The sequence below is a fragment of the Merops nubicus genome, unplaced genomic scaffold (assembly GCF_000691845.1).
Source record: "Merops nubicus isolate BGI_N331 unplaced genomic scaffold, ASM69184v1 scaffold9037, whole genome shotgun sequence".
NCBI classification, from domain to species: Eukaryota; Metazoa; Chordata; class Aves; order Coraciiformes; family Meropidae; genus Merops; species Merops nubicus.
Genome location: NW_008620935.1, coordinates 1 through 16135, shown reverse-complemented (window position 1 = coordinate 16135; position 16135 = coordinate 1). Strand labels below are relative to the sequence as shown.

The 16135-nt window shown below is 38.1% G+C and overlaps 1 protein-coding gene across 1 annotated transcript in view; it reads left to right on the top strand.

Moving 5' to 3' along the window:
• Positions 1 to 14115, top strand: part of BST1 (bone marrow stromal cell antigen 1) — a 15998-nt gene extending 1883 nt beyond the window's left edge. The window contains exons 2-9 of the mRNA XM_008944270.1: positions 2216 to 2345; positions 3423 to 3558; positions 4027 to 4109; positions 4735 to 4811; positions 8056 to 8148; positions 10261 to 10347; positions 10858 to 10917; positions 14001 to 14115. Of these exons, the coding sequence (XP_008942518.1) occupies positions 2216 to 2345; positions 3423 to 3558; positions 4027 to 4109; positions 4735 to 4811; positions 8056 to 8148; positions 10261 to 10347; positions 10858 to 10917; positions 14001 to 14115 (781 nt within the window). The remainder of the gene's footprint in view (positions 1 to 2215; positions 2346 to 3422; positions 3559 to 4026; positions 4110 to 4734; positions 4812 to 8055; positions 8149 to 10260; positions 10348 to 10857; positions 10918 to 14000) is intronic.
• The last annotated feature ends 2020 nt before the right edge of the window (positions 14116 to 16135 follow it).

The following is a 16135-nucleotide window of genomic DNA, read 5'->3' as shown; positions in this document are numbered from 1 at the left end:
CTTTCCCTTAGGTCTATAAGCAAATAGTGTAATCTGAGCAAAATGGAAGCTTCATATTGCACAAGTGCAAAACAGATATTCTAATTATTTATAACCCTTTCTGTTCATTGTTTGCTTCTTAATTGCACCCAGGCGAGCTTTTACAGAGGCATAGCCACCTGGATAGGTTTTGCTTCTGAATTTATATACAAACTGAATAATTGTTTTAAAATACTTTGCTAACAGAAAATAAGCTAGCAAAGCATGTCTTTACATTGCAACATAGTTAAAACATAAAAGATGTTTGTAGAAACATAAAAAATCCTTTACATTAAAACAGAATATGAAAAGTAACACTTAAAGAGGCATTTCACAAAATGTAGGAGGCAGAGATTTGGATTAAAATAATATTTGAAATTTTTTAACAGGAGTATGCTATAGAACATAAATGTTCCTGCAGTGCATTTCCCCTGTATTTCTTGATTTGCAGTACAGAATGGAAGTTTTGAAAACTTTTTTTTTTTGTAACTGACTGAAACAAATCTGACTTATTAGTGTCTACTGTGATCAGAAGGAATTGTCCTGAACCACAGTCCGTCCCCACCCTGTCGTTTTGAAAAGGGTAAGGGTTTTTTTGCCAGCTAAGCAATTTTGAGTAACAGAGCAGAATAATCCTTTTGATTTACAAGCTGTTCAAACTTGGATGAGAAGACATGAAGGAAAAAAAAGCAGTATGTAAATTAACCAGAAAATTCAACTGTGCAGAAAGATGTGAAGGGTTGAATTGATCGTAATTTACAAGTACTAACATGAATAAGTGAGTGCTTACAGCAGACAGCTTTTTAGCAGAATGAGACATAAGTGTATACAATTGTCAGAAGCTAAAGTTTAAGAGCTTGAAATCAGAAATAGGGTACAAATTCTTTTAGCAAGTAAGGCTATTTAAACATTGGAGATACTGATCAAAGGTCTTATTGTCTCACTGAAGATTTTCAGATCAAGATTCTATATTTGCTTACAATATATTGGGGTTTTTTTCTGTACTTGTTGGAAGCATGACCAGAGATTACTGTAAGAGAATCTGTGGTCTGTCTCCTGTACGGGAGCTGCATAGCTCATCACAAGGTCCTTTAAAGTGTCTGTGACATTCAGCATCACAAAGCAGCTCCTTAAAGAACCTCATGAGAAGTGTCAGCAGAAATCTTGCTGTCTCTGGATGACACTAAATGAACAAAGCACTCTAATGGCAAAGTTTGGTTTCATTATCTGGACAATTGTTTTTCAAGCTACAGCTTTGCAATTACAGCTGCTCACATGAGGAATGCTGTATGCACATAAAATACCTTATTCTGTTCAGTGGAGTGTCCCTGGCATAGACATTCTCACACTGTTAGGTGGGGAAGGTACTGTGGGAAAGTGGTGAAAGTAGCAATTCCCTTTTTAATTACTCCAGGCATGCTCAGAGCTGTAACAGATGAGATCCTGCAAATCCAGAGATAAGGTACTTCTGTCCCTAGATGGCCTGAGATTTGCAGAGCTGGCAGAAGGGCACTGTCGAAGTGCACGGCCTAGCAACTTATTTCAGGCCTCCTTTCACAAGCAGTTTAAATGTTGGATCCTACCAGCATGCTTGTAGCTCCTGCACAGCAACAGTACGTGTCCCACACAGTCACTGTACTCATTCCTGCATGGTAAAGCTGCATAATTCCTAGGGCCTAAATACACAGAAGGCATCTCTTTGTCAAAACCTAAAAAATTCTACCATCAAAACTTTTTTGTAACTACTCCTGCACTTGAATCTGACACTTCAAGAGCAATTTCAGATTCCAGTAGTTTTCACAATCAGCTACACTTAAATTGAAATGGCTTTTTGAACCTAGAAAATTTCAAGGAAAGCTGTTTTCTCAAGTATTTCTACAATGTTGGCTAGCAAGCTTTCTGTGTATACTTACCTTCTAAGATTTTTGTGGAATTACTATTTATTTCTAATTACACACTGTAAGGACTGGTATTTTCATTGCTACTTCTTCCTAATCTGCTGCTGTTACAAGTCAGGAAAAGATAAGATCTATACATTCTTCCTGGGTTGCAAGTTTTCTACCACCCTGAGTTCAGATTTCAACCTTAACCTTGTAGGGGTTGTCATTTAGGAACTGGAAGAAGCTGGGAACAAAATACTTTCTTGCTCTGCTTTGAAAAAAACAATCGTGATATTTGTTTGTTTCCATTCTTACAGCGAGAAGAATTGTTCAGAGTTATGGGAAGCGTTTAAAAATGCGTTTATTAACAAGGATCCTTGCAGCATTCTACCTAACGACTATGAATTATTTATCAATCTGTCATTGCACACAATTCCACCTAACAAGGTAATGATTATTAATTGTATGTTAACCGTCCAGTGACATCCAGCAAATTTTCCACAACACAGTTCAAAACTGACCAAGAGTCATTCTGTGGCTGACTCGTGATTCATTATTTTCGGCCTGTCACTTACAAACTAGGCACAGGCTTGATGGCCTTTTTCACTGTTTGGCTGCATTTATTTTATGCAGTAACTTCTCAGTAACTTCTCTGTTTTCATACTAGAAAGGTCCCCCATTTTTCCTGCTGTGTTGGCAGCCCTGTCGTAATACCTGAACTTCCAGTTGTACTCTTCCTCAAGTTAGGTGCTTTGCCTGCAAAGACTGTGCTTGCTATCCTGTTTTACTTCCACTCCTCACAGCCAAGTCTCAGGGCAATGACATGTTAAACATTGACATGTAAAACAAGCATAAGGAGAAATGAGGTAGGATGCCATTACATGGTAGAAAACAGTAAGGATTCAGTGTGCTGGCAATTGCTGAGAACTGAAAGTGCAAAAACCACCTGTGCCATCATATCTCATCCGCATGTGTGCTTTGGCCTTCTCCAAAAGGCTGTGCTTTAAAGCACAATTATTGCTTATCTCTATGTGGGATACAAGCTAAATAAATAGTCATGTCAACATGGCTTAATTCATGACAGAATTTTGCAAACACAGCAATGACACCCAGATATATGATTTTTTTTTTCACACGATAAGCCAACATAGCATTTTGGGAGAATTCTGGTAAGATGTATCAGGCTTATAAATATCTGTCTTCCCTTTTTTTTCTGCCTTTTCCTAACTGTCTGCTGAGGAGGTCAAAGCTAGGCCTGTCAAGATTTAACGCAGGTCTACATCCATTCCCATAATGGTATGAATGCCCCTCAAGCCCCCAGTGATCAGAACTTACACCACTATGATAAAAAAAAACTCACTTCATTCCTCTGGAGAGACAGCTAACATTTCTGGCTATTAGCTTGATTTTGAAAGAAACACCAAAACATGTTTAAAATGTTTTCAGCACCCCATAATCTCATTGTGTCCACACCCAAGTGATGGTTCATTTCTTCTCTATTTTTTATTCCTTTTTTTAATATAGTCTCTCTTCTGGGAAAATAATCACCTGCTAGTCAATAGCTTTGCTGACAGAGGCCGTCGCTACATGTCCCTGGCTGATACTCTGTTTGGCTCCTTTGGAGATTTTCTAAACTGGTGTGGACAGGCAGACAGCACTGGTAAGACAATGAGTGCCATATTAAACATCTCTCTAAAACCATAATGGAGACCGACTGCTGTGTTCTGAAGGAGCTGATTTTCCTCTTACCCCATGAGGAATGAGGGAGAGCTTTACTATCTCATTCTCTCCTGTTTTCTGTGAATATTTAACACTGCAGTCAGGGGAACACACAGTGAACTCTAAATAGTGCTGCACCGGAGATAAACCTCCTTCCCAGTCCTCTGAACGTGGAGCTCTCTGCATCCCAGATAGACAGTAGGAGCCATTTCAGCCAAATGATTGAATACACAGAACGTCACTGTGTGTGTAAACTGCAAAGGATGGAAAATGATGGAAAAAAATACAAATGTCAGACCATCCTGTATGTTCAATGAGTAATGCACAAATAGAGTTATTTGCTTTCTAGCGTTATGCTTTACAGTCATTATCAGCTCTCTAATAGCACAAATCACATGCCTTCCTACAGGACTGGACTATGAATCCTGCCCTACCACAGAGGAATGTGAAAACAACGCAGTGGAATCTTTCTGGAGGATGGCCTCAGCCACTGTAAATAGTGCATTAGTGCTGGCTTCTTACATTAGTGAGCATGTCCTGTGTGCTTCAGGAAAACATTGCCAGATCAGACCAGATTTAAGTCTGTAACTGTGCTAGGTTGTTTCCTCTGATAAAAATACACTGGTTCAGACTGGGTACAGTGTGTTAGCAAGAGGAACCTAACTTTCACCTTAGCTGAATAATGTGTTCAAATTCTGGGTTAGCTTTGTCACTAATATAGATGTTAATATATTAAGCATATTCTAAGCACAATAAGCACATTAGTTGTCTACTGAATTCTTGTCCCAATTGACATTCGATAGCCTTGGTCTAAACCCTTTTATTCACAAATCAAACCCAACACAGAATGACAAAATGCTTTCTTCCTGTGCTGAAGAACCTCATAGGTGTGAGAAAATAGTTCCAGAAGATGCATTGAATTAATGCATTGGCTATTTAGTTCCTGTCCTCTCTACTGCAGTGATGTGCTAGGGTGCTAGTTTGGTATTAGTTTCACAATTCTGGTATTGTTCTGGGTAAAATTCTTTCCTTGATCATTGTTGCTTGCAATACAATACCAAGTCATATGACAAATCCGTTCAACGAGTTCTGAAAAAAAAAATGTTATGTATTGCAGTATGCACAGCACAGTTCTGGGGTGATACACGTCTTGCTGAATGGTTCTGCAGCCGGAGGAGCTTATCCAGACCCAGGGTAAGAAAACTGACTTATTTACATATACATGGTTTGATACCTGCAAAAAAAGGGTCAACCAGTTGTTTGGGTCTTCTGCTGCACAGAACATGGGAAGTGTAGCAGAAAGAGCCTGTTGCATCAAAATCTGCTGAGTTGTGTCATAAAATCTGTGAGTTTGTGACAACTGTTAGTTGTCCCCAGCTGTAGGAATTAACATGAAATGGATGGAAGCAATCCTTCTGACTCCTGCATTTCTCAAACTGTTATGGCAAGCAGGATAGATGTTCTTTGAAAGCAGAGTTCAAGTCAGCAAAGGTTCTGTGGTAAAAAGTGTGTCTTCAAAAAGATAAGTGCTACAAAATTTCTATTCAGGGACATCTCCAAGGAGACCACATCCTTACAAGGAGTGTAGCTTCTGTCAGGCCTAGAAGCAAAGTTGGGAAGCTCTGTAGGAAAAGAGTCCAGCTATTTCTCCATGACCAAGAGAGGAGGTAGTTTGAAATCTGTTATGGCTTAAGAAAGCTAAAATCTCGCTGAGAAGGAAAATAGCAAGGGTTAGCTTCCTCTTCTCTTTGTTCTCTTGTATGTTAAGGATCTATGTATATTCCCTGATTTATAAGTGTACCACTATACAGGACTTACTCTAAGCTTATCTTTAAAATTTATGGTAAAAGTGCACCATTAAAAACTTCTACTGACTATGTGGCTGTAGTGACTGACTACCTTGGATGATAAAAATACATCTTCCCTTACCTCAGCAACTAGCCTGTTCAAGGCAGATCAAAAAAGTCTTTGAAAAATTTTTGGAACTGCTCCTCCTCCTGTGTGCTTACTGAGGACTAAAAATGAACATTAAAAAGTTAATTTTATCTTCAGATAGGAAAGAAACAAGAACCATCTGTTCTAAATCTACATACTATTTACATACTTCATTTCCCTAAAAGGTGCATCTCTGTACAGCTTTCAGCTAATCAAGAGGATTTATATGGTCTCCTTGGATTCGTCAGGTGGTCAGCTGGGATCAAGACTTCTGCAGATGGTAGTACCTGGCAGTAGGCAGAGATTCCTTATTTCAGAAACAGATCCCTTATTTCTGTTAATTTACAGATCCCTTACTTTAGAAACCTCTTACACATAAATTAACTCCATGAGTTCCCTGGCTTACCTGGAGGTAACATGACCAGTGAAGTCTCCACTACTGGAACACAGCCTGCCAAGAAAAAAAAATAAAGCCAGTTACTTCATCTGTTTTCTTTGCTGTGTATCTTCTGGTCCATGGATAAATCTGTTTAAGAGATCTCATTTGAAAGAGGCTTAGAGTTGCATAATTAATAGCAGAAGGTAAATAGAAAGATATTCCTGTCTTCCTAAATACCTCTCTGGTCTGTTTTCAAGCATTTCAAAGCCACTTCCAAAGTTTATCCTGCATTACAGCTTGTACACTTAAATCATCATTCAGTCACCTGTTACCATTTCAGTTATTTGTCACTTCACTGAAAAATAACTTTGCTCATACACACAGTATGTAGTTGATCCTCCTCTTGTGTGCTTACTGAGGACAACTGTATTACTGAGGATTCTTCAATTAGTATAAGCTGGTTAAAAAAATTTGTTTAATGAAGTTAGTTGTACATAGTTCCTCCACAGCTTCTGTCTCCTCTAGTTAAACACTCATTTATATTTCAGTGGAAGCTGCATTTTTGCTGGCAATAACATATGCATGAACGAGCAATGAGTTAAAAATAATTGGAATCTTTATTTTTGGTTATTTTTCACTATGTATTTAAGACAGGCTTGGACACCTTGGACAGACAGCAAACCTGCTGTTGCTGCTCCTGGTCTCTGGTTAGCCACAGCTGTGCCAGACTTGACCAAAGAGGGCAACTGTTGGTATCCGCCTCCTCATGTTTCATTTCCCCAGCAGTTTAAATTGACTTGCTAACATTATGAACTGCTCTCAGCTGTCTGCAAACAGACACTGACAACCACCATGTGTCCTTTGCTTCCACACCAGTAGTTTCCCTGCAGGCACCAGGAGGACAGAGTTGGGGTCACATGGGTCTCATCCAGGAGGTGACAACTAACAGTTCCTTTGAGCTTGGGGGGATCTCAGAGCTTTTAAAGTGGCTAAGAGACACTGCAGCCCAGATGTAGACATTTAAGAAGACCCATGATAGGCAAATTAAAGCACACACCCAGGCTCAGGCTTGGACAAAGCATTTAGTGCAAACACAGCCCTTATAAACGGAGGAAAAATTAAAAAAAAAAACAAAAACAAACAAACAAAAAAAAACACAGAGCAATTAAAAGGTTGGAAATCATTACAGTACATCTTGATGGAAGGATTCAAAATCTGTGGCTTTGAAATGCCTGCATCTCACATAAAATGCAGTTTCCAGACATTAAAATAATTCTTTGGATTGGATATATTTATATTAGATATTAGGAAGAAATTGTGAGTCACTGGGACAGGTTGCCCAGAGAAGTTGTGGATGCCCTGTCCTTGGAAGTGTTGAAGGCCACGTTCGATGGGGCTTTGAGCAATCTGGTCTAGTGGAAGGTGTCCCCCACCACGGCAGAGGAGCTGGAACTAGGTGATCTTTAAGGTGCCTTCCAACCCAAACTGCTCTAGGATTCTATGATTTAGCTGCCATTTTATTATCTTGGTGTAATTGTTATTTAAATACCTATCAATGTCAATTTACACAAAGCAACAACATGGAAAATTCCCTAGGCCAGGGATGGACACATCTGGAAATTTCCCCTTTATGGTCATGTATATCAGAGAGAAATATTTCATGTTACTGTTGCTGTGATTTTGTACCTAAAAATATATTTGTCTCATGACTGTCATTTTTTTCTTTAAAGCTAAATCCTATTGTGTCTAAAAGCAATAACTACAACAATGACATTCTTCTTTTTTTACTATCAGATACTTTTTGTTTTGTTTTGTTTTGTGGTTTTTAAAGTTCACTTCATGCTGGTTCACTTCTAATTTGTAACCTTTTTTCAGCTGGGCCCTGTAAGAGAAGAATATGAAAACAAAAGTTCTGATTAAATGTTCTGAGGACATTCAGAATGTGAACCAGATTTTTTCTACTGTGTTTGAAGTCTGACTGTAATCAGGAGATAGATATAAATGTAAAATTGAGCAAGCCCATAGCCTACAGCAGGAGCAGAGCCTTTATTAATGCAAAGGAAAAAAACATTTTTTTTATTTTTCATGTTCTTTGTAGTTCTAATTATTTGCTTCTTGAATCAGTTTCTTTGCAGATTATGAAATACCTAATCTCCAGAAAGACAAAATAACACAAATTGTCATCTGGGTTGTAGATGATATTGAAGGACCAGACATGTAAGTTACAAATTCCAGAAAAAATAATTTCTCCTTTTTGGATATGTCTTTAGAATGTCACCTTAGCTTTCTGTTTGATTATATTTGCACAGCAATTAAATTAAAAATATTTTAAAATCTTTCACTAACACAGAAGGTACACCTTGCTATTCTGAAAGAGTATAGAAACAACAGAATGAGACAAAATATTAATAAATTGTAATATTAGGTCTGGAGTCCTCTCTTGATTAGATACGTGTGTGTGTATCTCAGACCTTGAGTGAAGATATAGCACATACAGTTTTACTAAGCAAATAGGCAATCTGAAATTCAGATTGAATGCTGGCGTGAAATATTTCTTTTGAATTCTTTTCCTTTTTCACCTATCTTAACTGTTGGAGAGTTAGTATAAGCAGAGAAATACCAACAGGGGGCTCATTTTCTCTTAAGCCTTAAAAGTGATAAATGATAAAATGTAGCCTTTAAAAAGGTCTAGTTTTGCTGTTATTGAAAAAACAAACAAACAAACAAAAACAAAAACACAACCAACAACAACAAACCACAAACACCACCCAAACCACAAACCAAACCAAATCCAAACCAAACCAAAAAACAACCAGCCAAATAAACAAAACAAATCAGATCAGTCCAAACAGACTAACCTCTTGGTAAATAGCCAAAGACCAAGTGACAATTTTCAAAAGGAACAAAATGGAAAATGGAATCTGAAGCTGAAAAAAAAGTGAAATCATGAAGCTTGAAATAAGGCCTGTCTTGGACTGATCAAAGGAAGAATTAAATAATCTATTAATTTTATTTTTTTGTAGGGGTCCCTAACAATTGTACATAGATGAATCAGGGGTAGATGAACAGAGGAATTCAGTTTTACCCCAACAATCTGCAGAGTCTCTGGAGTTTAATATAACATGGTGGCACTTCATTGGTCTTAAAACTGCCCTGGCTGAAGAATGACAGAGAAATGGGCTCAGATGTCACCATATCCATCACTGGTGGCTGAATCCCTGGTGTCATCTGAATACTTAGGAGCATGGGGCTTCTGTTCTTGCTACACAAGGCTTTTTGCTTAGATCTATTAATTTTATCTCATTTCCCTTCCGTGTCTCATCTTGTCTCTTTCCTTCCTCCTTTTGCTTCTCTTTCAGTCAATTCTGGCATGGCCAACCCAGACCACATATTTTAGCATGGTGTGGTGAATTCTGTGAAGCATAGTTCAGATTAGCATTTCTCAGCCTCTTTCTTTAAATCAAAGACTTATACTCTTTTGGAAAAAAAAAAAAAAAAAAGCCAAACCATATACCTCATTTTTGCAAAAGTTGCCCTTATTACAAAGAAGAATTAAGAGAAGCACTGAATGTTGAATTATTTTCCAGTTAATGGATGCATGAGAATATTTGTACAGTTTTATTAATTGTTGTTTACAATGACTTTTTTGGTACCCATATGATTCCCTTAGAGTCATGAGTATTTACTGACCAATGGGCCAGTCAGCACTGGCCTTAATACTTGATGTTGGTGCAAGTTTTAGAGGTCTCAGTAGGTTCTGAAATATACTGAATTTTCTTTTGATAACTGAACCACAAATTACAAAGTCAGTGCTAGACACAGAAGCTCCTTTTCGGATGGTTTTTGGTTTCTTTTCTCTCTCTGTGTTTTTCTATTGTTCTGTATTCAAGAGAGAGGGCACACTTTCAACAAGAATAATTCTAATTTATAGTAACAACTTACTTTGTAAAGACAGGTAGCAACAACTTTAGCACCAACTAAATAGCTGCCAAAGAATATTACAAATGAAACACTTTTTTTAGAAAATGATATAGCTCTTTTTCTGTTTGTCTAGTGACATATTAAAGGTGGGAATATTGGTTAATAGAATCTGCAAATGCTACACTGGGTGAAGCCAATCTTCCAGTCTCTGCAAACTGAGTATAAAATTTTAAACAACTGTAAGCAAATGACACATTATAAATAGCAGTGTACAATGCTTTTCTGTAGGTGTTAAGGAATAGAGAAGAGGAAAAGTAATGGGGATTTACTTTACTAATTCCATCAAGTTCAGTGAATGGAAATTAGGTAATAAAAGATTTGCGATAATATTAAAATACTTTCTCACAGAGAATCCTGTGGAACTCATACTGTAAAGATATTAGAAGACAGGCTGAAAACCCTTGGTTATGATGTCACCTGTGCTGACAATTACAAGTAAGTGAAAGTCCTTCATTAGTATGCTATATTTGCAGAAGAACCTCATCTATATTAAATGGGTTTTTTTGCCTTTTAATTCTTAAGTGCCATTAATGTTGTGCCTTCAGTAAGAGACTGATATGGTGGAGGGGTGATGCCACATTTTTCAGACTTTGCATTTAGCAGCCATGAATTGAGCAAAACATTACACCAGATTGTATAATTAAGTGGAACATTGTACTTACCCAATGTCAGGCACAGAAGATGGCCTCATGTGTTACACTTCACTGTAAAATGTTTATTTGGATTGAAAACCTAAACAAGTTAAAAACACCATTGAATGTTTGTAGAATTAGTAGTTAGTCACAGTAGTATTGACAACTCTAAGATATTCACAGTACATTAGAAGATAAAGGTAACTGAAGGGAAGCTTTACACATGATAATACCAATGAGTTTCTTTGCTTTTTTCATTTTTTTCCCTCAGTTTTCTACATGAAAAATGCTAAATAAAATGGTATCTTCACAGGTCTGTAATGTTCTTACTCTGCCTGGATTATCCTGATGACTCTAAGTGTACCCTTTCATCGTAAGTAAAGGAAGTTCAATCCATCCTCAGTGTCATTACAACGAAAAAAATAATGCAGAAGTCAACAGTTCAACAGATTCCACCTCTGTCATCTGTTATATATCACCCACACACAACAGAGAGTATTCTTGAATATACTACTTACTGTGCATTGAGTAAACAGTTTCTATCTACAAATTGTGCATGATTGCCTGTGAGCACCTGCTATTCAAAAATAGGTGTTACTCTGCTCTCATCAATCGCACTGTGTATCACTGATGGTATGAATGAAGTTTGTAAATATCAGTGTACTGATGCAGAATCTATTACAAATTTGAAATTGCTTCCAGTAACATTCTTCCTTGAATAATGAAACTGTAGGTCAAATAGCAATAGATCTAAAGGATGTTTCTCCACCTACTGGAACTTCCTGTTCCAAATTTTGAGGAAGTATTTTTTAAATATTGCATTTTGTGTGCAAACTCAATTTCTATATTTCAGTGTATTTACCTTGGGCCAGTAGGTTATCTGCAGAGAATGCAGATTAAATCCAAGATACAACTTTCTTAATTAGAAAGCATCAGTCCCAAACTAGGTTTTAATCACTTGCCTTCCTATCCATATTTTTCTTTATTATATAAAGAGGATTAAACTAATTTATTATGTACTTCAGTGAATTTGCAGTAAAGATGACTGTTTTCAATTGTGGCTAGATTTCTTAATCTGTATGCTGCTGCTGTATAGGTACACGTAAGGCACTTGAACATCTGAATATGAAAAACTTCCTCACAGTTTGGAAAGCTGCAGGAACACAGATGCAGAAAAGTTGTTGCCTAGTTATATTAATTTTATGCATAAGCCATACATTGGGCCACGTCCTATCTCCTACTGTCCTTTCTGCCCTAATTCAAGCAGCCGCAAATCCTTTCTTTGTTAATACCTATGTAACACTGCAGTGATAACTTCTGCTCTGAAGAAGGTCATTTGTTGTTCCTAGTTACTGCAGCAGAGAGGTACAACTCCTGCTTGCCAGCCTCTGGCTGTGTGGCAGTAGTGCCTCATGCAGTACAGAAATGGTTAATACTACTTTCTGTAGCATATGTTAAGTTTTTAATAGTCCCTTACAAAGAAAGTGAGTATTCTTTGTTCCTGCTGGTCACTGAAAGCTTTTCCACATCTTGTCATGCAACACTGATTACACCGAGCACCAACCTACAAGTGTGTGATGAAAACAGTGGCATTTAGGTATCACTGATGGCTCCAGACTCCTGTGTAGTAGATCACAGAACAGGCTTCCAGGCTTGTTAGGGCATTCGTTTGTTACTAGATACCACTTGCATGGTGGATTAAAATAAGGTTTCCTTGTTTCTGCCAGTGAATGGTAAGGCTTTTGTTCAAGTGCCAGAAGAAAATAACGTTGTCTCATGTGAAATAGCAGCTGCAAACATGGTGAAGGTACAGAAAACAAACAAAAAAAAAAATGGAGGAAAAAGCACTTTATAGATATTTTAAAAAATAGAATATTGTGAACTCTTAACAGAAGATTTTTCTCTTCTCCCAGATTTTAAACCATTTCCCTCAAAGTTTAGTGATGTGGATGTATTCCTCAGTTGAGGAAACTTGGATGAGGAGGCTTTTGGAAACTATTAATGTCTTTTTCTTTTCACCTAAGGGATGAGCAAATCAGTTCTCCAGTATTACCACATAGTGCTAGCATTATGTAAGCAGGGAGCAGCCACCATATCAGTACTTCAAATGAACATAATCACTAGCATATTTTAAGCACCAGTCTCATACTCCCCTGGGTTAACTACTAAGCAACTCAGCTGTTATCATCCTCCTTCAGGAAGAGTTTGTTGTTTCTTTCCTTCCTTCTATTCCCTCCTGTGTGCAAGGCAATGTAATAGGCTTCATTCACTTTGCATCTGTCCTTTCCCTAATCAAGACAGATTCCCAGTCTGAATGCTAACTATCATTGCCTCTCTTTGAAACTTAAATAGCCAAAATACTTCAAGCCAATGAATACTTACACTCTTCCCCCAATCACTTCTCTGCAATAAATAACATCTCCATTGAAATTAGCTGCCCTTTCAGAAAGAGGCCTAAGCAGAAGTATATAAAATATTTGATGGTGATCTTCTAGATCTGTTTTCTCTGTGGAGGGATCCCCCCTCTCTCATGGTCTGTTTTCTGACAGGGAACAGGTGGGTCAGTAGTGGTATCACTACTAAGAGTGTGAATCTGTTAGGAAAAGGTTTCCTTCGCAGTGTGTGTGCTTGGCATACACTCAGTGTTCATACTTCCATAGTAATAGTGATGCTGGGCATGCAGGGTGTCTTGCCCTTTCACAATGGGTATTTGCTGTTACAAGACTGATAGCTGCCTTCTCAGCCTCCAGAGAATAATGTCCTGAGCCCAAAAACATCAGAGTTGTGCAAGTGATTAATTTTTATCACTGCACCTCCTGTTACATTGGCACAGCAAAGGAGAGAGCTGTGTCAGAGGGATGCCCTAGAAGGTGCTGTAATGTATTTGGGGCTTCTTGCATAGTGGGAGTGCCCCTTAACTCCTCTCTAGACTTGAACTATGTTCCTACTGAGTTACAATTTGGACTTTGGCTTGTTAACAGCCTGATAGTTGAAGAAAACTTGTAAGTAAATAAGTACCCCACTAGATGGCATAGATGGCTTACAAACATAAGCAGAAAGGAAGCCAAATGCAACTTATTAGTAGTGGTATTTATTTCTTACCTTATTGCAATGTCAGAGAGACTTAGAAATGATCTGGATACTGTTGGATCAAGTGCTGTAAAAACACAGACCTCTAGGACCACCGCTGTGTAGAAGAGCATAAGGCCAGAGGCAGTAAATGGATGTGGGATGGCTCAGATATTAAGGTAGAAAGAGTGCTCCCAGGGTTTTGCACAGATATACTGTTTATAAAATCATGACAGCCCAAGGAAATCCGGTGGTGAGCTTTTATAAAGAAACTTGTAGCTTAGCACTTGGACTGCAAACATCATCCTTGGCAACTAACCCCGATATTTAAAAGATTCCTAACTCAGCTCTGTGCTGTGAACATCCTGTTTGTTTTCTTTTCTTCAGATCTGCACCAGCAGCACAAAGAGGACCTGTATCTTCAGACAGAGAAGGCAGCTGGAACAAGCTCATGTTTGTTTCTTTTGCAGGCTTTTTGTTCAGATCTGCTTTAGTGTACTAAGTTAATGCAAAGAATCCATATCCTCTGCCTTACCTGGCTATAAATTTGGCTTCAATTAATTTCTAACTGCAATCCACCCTACTCCTGGGACTGGCAAACCTGCATATTAAACCCTTGCATATTAAAGCCTTGCATACTTCTATCTAGATAACTACTTTTAGTATCAAAATTTATTCTATTCCTGCTAGAAAGCCTCACCCTTCATTTCCTTGTCTTGAATAGAAGAAATCCATTGCTATTTCCTCTTATCCTTATTATCCAGAATTAAACTGAGAACAAAACTTCCTGTTCACATATTTCAGAAAGAAAAGTGAAACTATGCCTGTCATGCATCTCCCACACAATTTATTTGTTCATAAAAACAATCCCAGTGTTTGCCTTTTGGAAACCAAGTGTCTGACTATCATGGTTTGGAAAGGGAAAATAGGAATTCAGAGGGGACAGAGCTTAGACTGCACACTTGGTATAAGATTCAATAGGTGAGATGGTAGAAAAATTAAACTAATTTTCATAAGTGGTCCAATACTTGGGCCCAACTTACCTGAAACTATCATACAGCAAGATTCCAGCTTGCATACTTGCATAGAGTGTTTTGGCACATAAAATCTATTGCTTCATCATCTGCACAGCTGTTCCTCAGCTGCCTGTTTCCTGGCCTCCTGATAGCAAATAGTCAGGAATACCAGGTCTAGAAAGTTCCACAGGTTTTCCACAATGATGTGATGGTGGAATTCAGACAAGAACCTGCCAAATCAGACATCGGCCTGCTTGCAATGAGCTCAGTAAACATGCTTCAGAATATATTGAGGAGAGAGCAGATCCCATCTTGAAAGTCTCTTGAGTTACTTCCGTGAATAACCTAAGTGTTCCAGGCAGATTGTCCTCTAAACCACCAAGACATCCAGCTACCAAGATCACACAGAAATCTTTGGAAAAAAAATAGTTGTTCTTCTAGAAAAATACTTTCAAGTAGAATTTTGCGGTACATTCTCTGTTAGCTTCTGCATTATTTATTTGTGTTTGTATTAGCTGATTGTCAGGAAGCTGATATGGGATGTTCCTGTTATCTCAGTGCACCTAATTTAGGACTCCATTGTAGATTTACATCCTTTCAGTGCCTGGTACAACTATGTCATGTTCTGTGTTTGAAAGATAAAATATCTAAAATATGTTGCTGTTGCTTATTTGTCTGGCTTTGATTCTTAGAATAATCTTCATTTTGGTTTTAATGCAAATCCTTTTATATTGCACACAGAAGTTGTGTTTGCCTTTGTCACAGTTGGGTTTAGGCTCCAGCTTGAAGCATTTTTGCCACCATTTCAGACACTTGCAAAGTTACAGAAATCAGAAGTTACAGACCTTTGCAAATCTGGGCTGTATTATGCCACAGATTGTTCCCTACCTATGCCAAAACATTCATCCTTTTATTAGGTCCTTCAACATCCTTCTCACTTCTATTGCTTGTCTGATGCTGTTCTTAACAGCAACAGCCACAATAATAAGAGACATATCTGTAACAAAGACACAGCTCAGATAACTAAACCCAAGCAACTGATCAAACTTCTGTTTGCCCACAGCAGACCACATCATGCTGTATTTTGGACTGCAGGCTCTAGAGATAGTGCATATGAGGCTCACAGGTGTCCAAGCCATCATTTGGTCTAGTGATGTCCTACACACTCACCTGCCTACTATAGTGTGTGCAGGATTCAGAGAATAGCTTTATACCATTAACAAGCCATGTGGCTCTTATGCACCTTCCGTTCACAAGCCAAGCATCCTAGCTGGCCAACTTTTCTTTCCAGCCTATGAAAGCTTTCCAGCCTCTGGATGCAATCCACTCCAGCAGCACAGTCAGTAATGGCCACTACACATGATACCAAAGACACTGTAGGAAGTGCTAAATAATTCTGGTTTGGGGGAAGAAAAAAAAAAGTAAAATACAAAGTAGGGTAGATATGATTCAAATAATTTGAGGTTATTTATTGTGTAACTGTGAATCTCAGGTTGGGTCTTTCGC